The sequence below is a fragment of the Fragaria vesca genome, linkage group LG6 (assembly GCF_000184155.1).
Source record: "Fragaria vesca subsp. vesca linkage group LG6, FraVesHawaii_1.0, whole genome shotgun sequence".
Classification (NCBI taxonomy): domain Eukaryota; kingdom Viridiplantae; phylum Streptophyta; class Magnoliopsida; order Rosales; family Rosaceae; genus Fragaria; species Fragaria vesca.
Window position 1 is genome coordinate 3,364,292 of NC_020496.1, and position 4,392 is coordinate 3,368,683.

The following is a 4,392-nucleotide window of genomic DNA, read 5'->3' on the forward strand; positions in this document are numbered from 1 at the left end:
GAGCAGCTCTGGATGGGGAAGCTTCTGTCAAAATTTCAGGTTGATCGGAGCAAGGGAAGGTGGTGAACCGGTGGTCGGTAGCGGCGGCGGTTTGGAATTTTCCGGCGGCCGGTTCGGAGACTTGCCGACCGGTTCTCAGGGTGAGGCCGGCGGCGTTGGATCCGTGACGGAAAGAGCTTTCTGGGGATATAAAATTCCGGCGGAGGGCAGTCGGAATTTTGGTCGGAAATCGGGAAAAACAAGGCTGCCTGATTTTAGGGTTTGGTTTTTAGGGTTGGAAAAAAATGGTGGGCTATTGGCTCTAGGGTTAGAACAAAATGCATGATAACGTGATAGAAGAATAAAGTGTAGAGACAAAGAGATAGCAAGAGAGCCATCTTATTCATTGATAGGAGCCCTTTATATAGGGAATTACACAATACCAATATGGTAAGGATATGAATACATAGATCTAGTCTAACTACATATCCTATTGGCATAAGGCCAAGGCACACATAGAGAATATCCTAGAACAATGTTCAATTACTAAGCTAAATATGGACTCTTCTACATTTTTAGCTCATATATGATTAATTAAGATGTAATTACAACCTCAAATTCGTCATATATGAAACAAGAGCATTCACTGTTGGTGAAAATCTTGGCGAATTCTTCTATCCATCAGGGCAATAATTACTTACAGCTCTAGCTTGTCACATTGAATAAAAACCCGAAATATCAACCTCCCTATTGGAATAAAACTTGCCACTGCCATAAAAGGCAGAAATGTTTATATCTTCTAGTACGTTACCTCCGTTGATGGAAGCAATACTATTTACATAGACAAGGGCTTGATCATGATAAGAATAGAGCGATCTTATCAAATGAATAGGAAGATGCTTGAGTTTTTTTGTGCCAATGTTATGTACGACTATCTGTCCATCGTTAGTAACCATAAGAAGTTGGTCACTTTTCCAAAATATCACTGGACTTTGAACACCTTCTAGAGGTCCTATAGTTAAATACTTTGTCCAGGAACCCTTGCCACCTTCACCAAGATCATCCATCATCACCCACATATCATAAGATTGATGAGCAACTCCAATTTCGTCATGAAAGTTAAAAAGAGCGATGAATTCTTTCCACACTGCAAGCTGAGCTCTATTTTTACATCCATCTGCCAAATCTGGCATCGGGATCTCATGAAATAGCTCACTTCCCATATCAAATGAAAGAATAAGGTCATCTGATATTACACGCCAATAACATATACCGTTGAAGTAGATAGGCAGAAAAGAAGGCCAACTATCAATATGATGCATACGTTCATAATCATATAAGATTTCAATCTCTCTCCATGAATTAGATTTCATAGTGTATACTTCTGCTCTAGACCAATAATATTCCTTATCATAGTTTACCATTCTAATAATCTTGTAATCTTCACTTTTAGGATCATAGCCAAATCCCAAATAATCGGTGTAATAACGTAACCCATATTCAAGATATCCCGGCCAGAGTTCAACGTCTTCGGGAAGGACAAGAGAAGACTTGGGAATAAGCTTGAATTCCTGCATGGCTGGGTTGCATAATATAACATTGCCAATGAAAAGTTTTAAACAGATGATCCCATCACAATGACCTGCAATTGTGAGTTCCGAAGAATGTTGTAGCTTCAGATGAGCAGGAAGCGGAATATTAACATCCTCAACTACAGTTGATAAAAGACAATCATCATCATTCCCACTGCATATATTAAGTGATGACAATAGAATTTCGACATCGTCGTTATCATTCTCAGCTTCCTTCTCATCATCGTCATCCTTAGGGTTGTTGTCCTTGTCTGTGAGGGGGACTTGGCGCTTGAAAAGGATGGGCAAGGAGAATGCTCACGTAGAAGTGGAAATGTGTTTGGCTACAAAACTAGGGCTTTTGATTAGATTGCACCACGATTGACACACACACTTAAACCGCATCAAAGACTTGGGAGGAAGTCCTGACAGAATTTGCTCCACAAAATCTTCAGATGAATACAATTTGATAAAGCTTTCCATATCTCCTTCAGGGGAAATGAAGATGATTCTTGGTTTGCAATTATGGTCGCGTAGAGACCAACGTATAGAACGACTCCAATCTCAGATTTTGGATTCGTAAGTTGATATCAGTTGTAGGTTTAATGTGTTCGATTTGAATGTACGTACCCGGTACCCCCATCGATACCGTTGGCAAGACAAAATAGTGGCCTGCATGTTAGTCGGATTTGGCTGGCTAGAAAGTTGGCCATTTGTTAGAAGGCCCCCACGATTTGGGCATACAAGTATAGTTTTTAAATTAAACTCCATTCGAGTCGAGGTACAACAACGCAGCACACAGCTTTACCACCAAGTTAACCCATTGTTATAAACTATAGGCTGCAATTGCAGACAGTGTTTCTTAATCCAAGTCCAGCATTAGGGGTAATCAAGCGAAATGTATTCAGAAAATAATACTTGTCACTCCGCTGCAAGTGCATTTATAATTTCAACAAGTCCGAACTCAACATCAATGAAACAAAAAACCAGGGAGCTTAAGGGAACTTAACAAGTAATGTAGTACACTGCAGAAATCAAATACAACAACATTCACTGAAAGGAAATACGATACAGATTAGATTAGCAACTCTCACATATGACATGTTACAAAACACAAACCACTGCTGCATAAGATCTGCAACTTACACAACACCTTCACACAGTTCAAAAAACAAACATCCTCACAACCAGAAACACTCGAACTTATCTAGCTACCATAGTTACTTAAGCGCTACATATAAAGATCATCGCACTCTCTTTCCCGCCTTGGTTGGTTCGGTAACAGCTTACTGACATCACATGCCGTGGAGACTAAGTAAGGCACATCCTCTGGGGGCATGCTATACACCTCCCGCTCATATGTCACACATCGTAAGAAGAAGGGGGGCTCTTTGCTCCAGCGACCTCGCGTGACTTGTCGTAAGCATCGGACGCCGACCTTCTTCGAAAACGGAACGACTCCCTGCCTCCAAATCAAAACATTATCAGTCCAATTGTTTCATGCAGAATGAACACAATCAGGAGAACAAACGTGATCCTCAAACTCCCATATTGCACTCTCTTAATGAGTTCCTATTCCTTAATGATTTGTTACCAAATCTACTCCATTTAACTCATGAATCTGTACTTAACAGTACTACAGTAGGCTAAAACTATGAATCATTCTCACTTGTTCACAAAATCAACGAGGACAATTAAAGTCATTTCAAAAGAAGCAGGAATACATCACAATCAAAAACCACCAACTTGACACTGCCCTTATCTTATAAACCACGACTTAGTCAATGTAATTTAGCCTTATTTTCATTTTAGTCCCTAAGAAATTGCAATTATATCCCCGTCTAGATTGATCTAACAATTGTCGACGTCTTGGAAGACAAATTAGGCGCCCGCCCCAAGAGCCTCCAACATCACCGGAATCTCAGCCAAGGGCATAAATGACATTTTATTTTAAAAGCTTACCAGAAAAGGGAGACACCGGTGGAGTAGATCCAGCTGGCGACGCCGGAGTGGAATCGCTGCCGCCGCTCCCATAACCTGGGGGTTTCACTATCATAATACTCCGTGTAACCCTCGTCGTCTCCTCCGTTGATCCCTCAACGTACGATCTCGCGCTCCCGCCATCAACTCCTACACAAGATCGAATCTTGATGAATTTAGAGGTATTCATTGCAACTTAGATCATAGATTCCCTAACACGCCGAAGATCATTTGCAAGATCTCAACTTTATAAAAAATCAAATTCTAATTCGTTGAATTTAGGTTAGGTATGTTCATGTGCTAATTAAATTGCGACGCACCCTTGCCGGAGTTGGATCGCAAAGGTTGGTTCTTCCGAAGCTTGCCGAGGCCGATATCTGGCCGAGGCCCGGCAACGGTGTCGTCCCAGAGCTGATCAAGTAGGCCCATACTGCTCGCCGGAGAGTATTAGCTGAACTATGGAGGCGGGGTTGGACTAGAGAGAGAAGCAGAGACTGAGAGAGTGGAGCTTGTGGGGGTGATTTAACGAGGTTGGGGGCGTTAAAGGTCGAACAAGTATCCGGGGTCTAGAGAGATCTGGGACGTTTGTTGATTTGAGTGGGAAAGTGATGACGTGGGTTGTGGATCGAGTACCACGTAATTGGATAAGATCGAGGCGGACCCCAAGGAGTCAGGAGATTTTATGGGCAGCGATCACATGCGGGACTACTGGACATTGGGAGAGGTTGTGTCACGTGGAGAGTCATTGTCAATAAGGGGAAAAAATTATCAAGAAAAAAATTGTCCACTCTAATTATCAAGAAAACATTATCTACTGTAATTTACGCAAGATATATTGTGTCAAATTTCAGAATCGTCAATA

The 4,392-nt window shown here is 41.6% G+C and overlaps 2 protein-coding genes across 2 annotated transcripts; both read right to left on the reverse strand.

Annotated features, from left to right (window-relative positions):
* Window positions 1-692: 692 nt before the first annotated feature.
* Window positions 693-2,033, reverse strand: LOC101307815 (F-box/kelch-repeat protein At3g06240-like). The gene is made up of 2 exons (XM_004304838.1): window positions 1,941-2,033; window positions 693-1,841 (listed from the first exon to the last, which is right to left on the reverse strand). The coding sequence occupies exons 1-2, from the start codon at window positions 2,031-2,033 to the stop codon at window positions 693-695; spliced, it is 1,242 nt and encodes a 413-aa protein (XP_004304886.1).
* Window positions 2,034-2,451: 418 nt separating this feature from the next.
* On the reverse strand, window positions 2,452-4,067 carry LOC101299014. The gene is made up of 3 exons (XM_004302224.1): window positions 3,851-4,067; window positions 3,513-3,680; window positions 2,452-3,016 (listed from the first exon to the last, which is right to left on the reverse strand). Exons 1-3 carry the CDS (start codon window positions 3,957-3,959, stop codon window positions 2,913-2,915), a joined length of 381 nt encoding a protein of 126 aa, XP_004302272.1. The 5' UTR covers window positions 3,960-4,067; the 3' UTR covers window positions 2,452-2,912.
* Between the last annotated feature and the right edge of the window lie 325 nt (window positions 4,068-4,392).

Coding starts and splice junctions, on each gene's coding strand:
- LOC101307815 (XM_004304838.1), bottom strand. CDS start 2,033: ATGGAAAGCTTTATCAAATTGTATTCATCTGAAGATTTTGTGGAGCAA. Junction 1,842..1,940: donor CTTTGATGCGGTTTAAGTGT/GTGTGTCAATCG, acceptor ATCCTTTTCAAG/CGCCAAGTCCCCCTCACAGA.
- LOC101299014 (XM_004302224.1), bottom strand. CDS start 3,959: ATGGGCCTACTTGATCAGCTCTGGGACGACACCGTTGCCGGGCCTCGG. Junction 3,681..3,850: donor GCGATCCAACTCCGGCAAGG/GTGCGTCGCAAT, acceptor GATCTTGTGTAG/GAGTTGATGGCGGGAGCGCG. Junction 3,017..3,512: donor ACCGGTGTCTCCCTTTTCTG/GTAAGCTTTTAA, acceptor TTTGATTTGGAG/GCAGGGAGTCGTTCCGTTTT.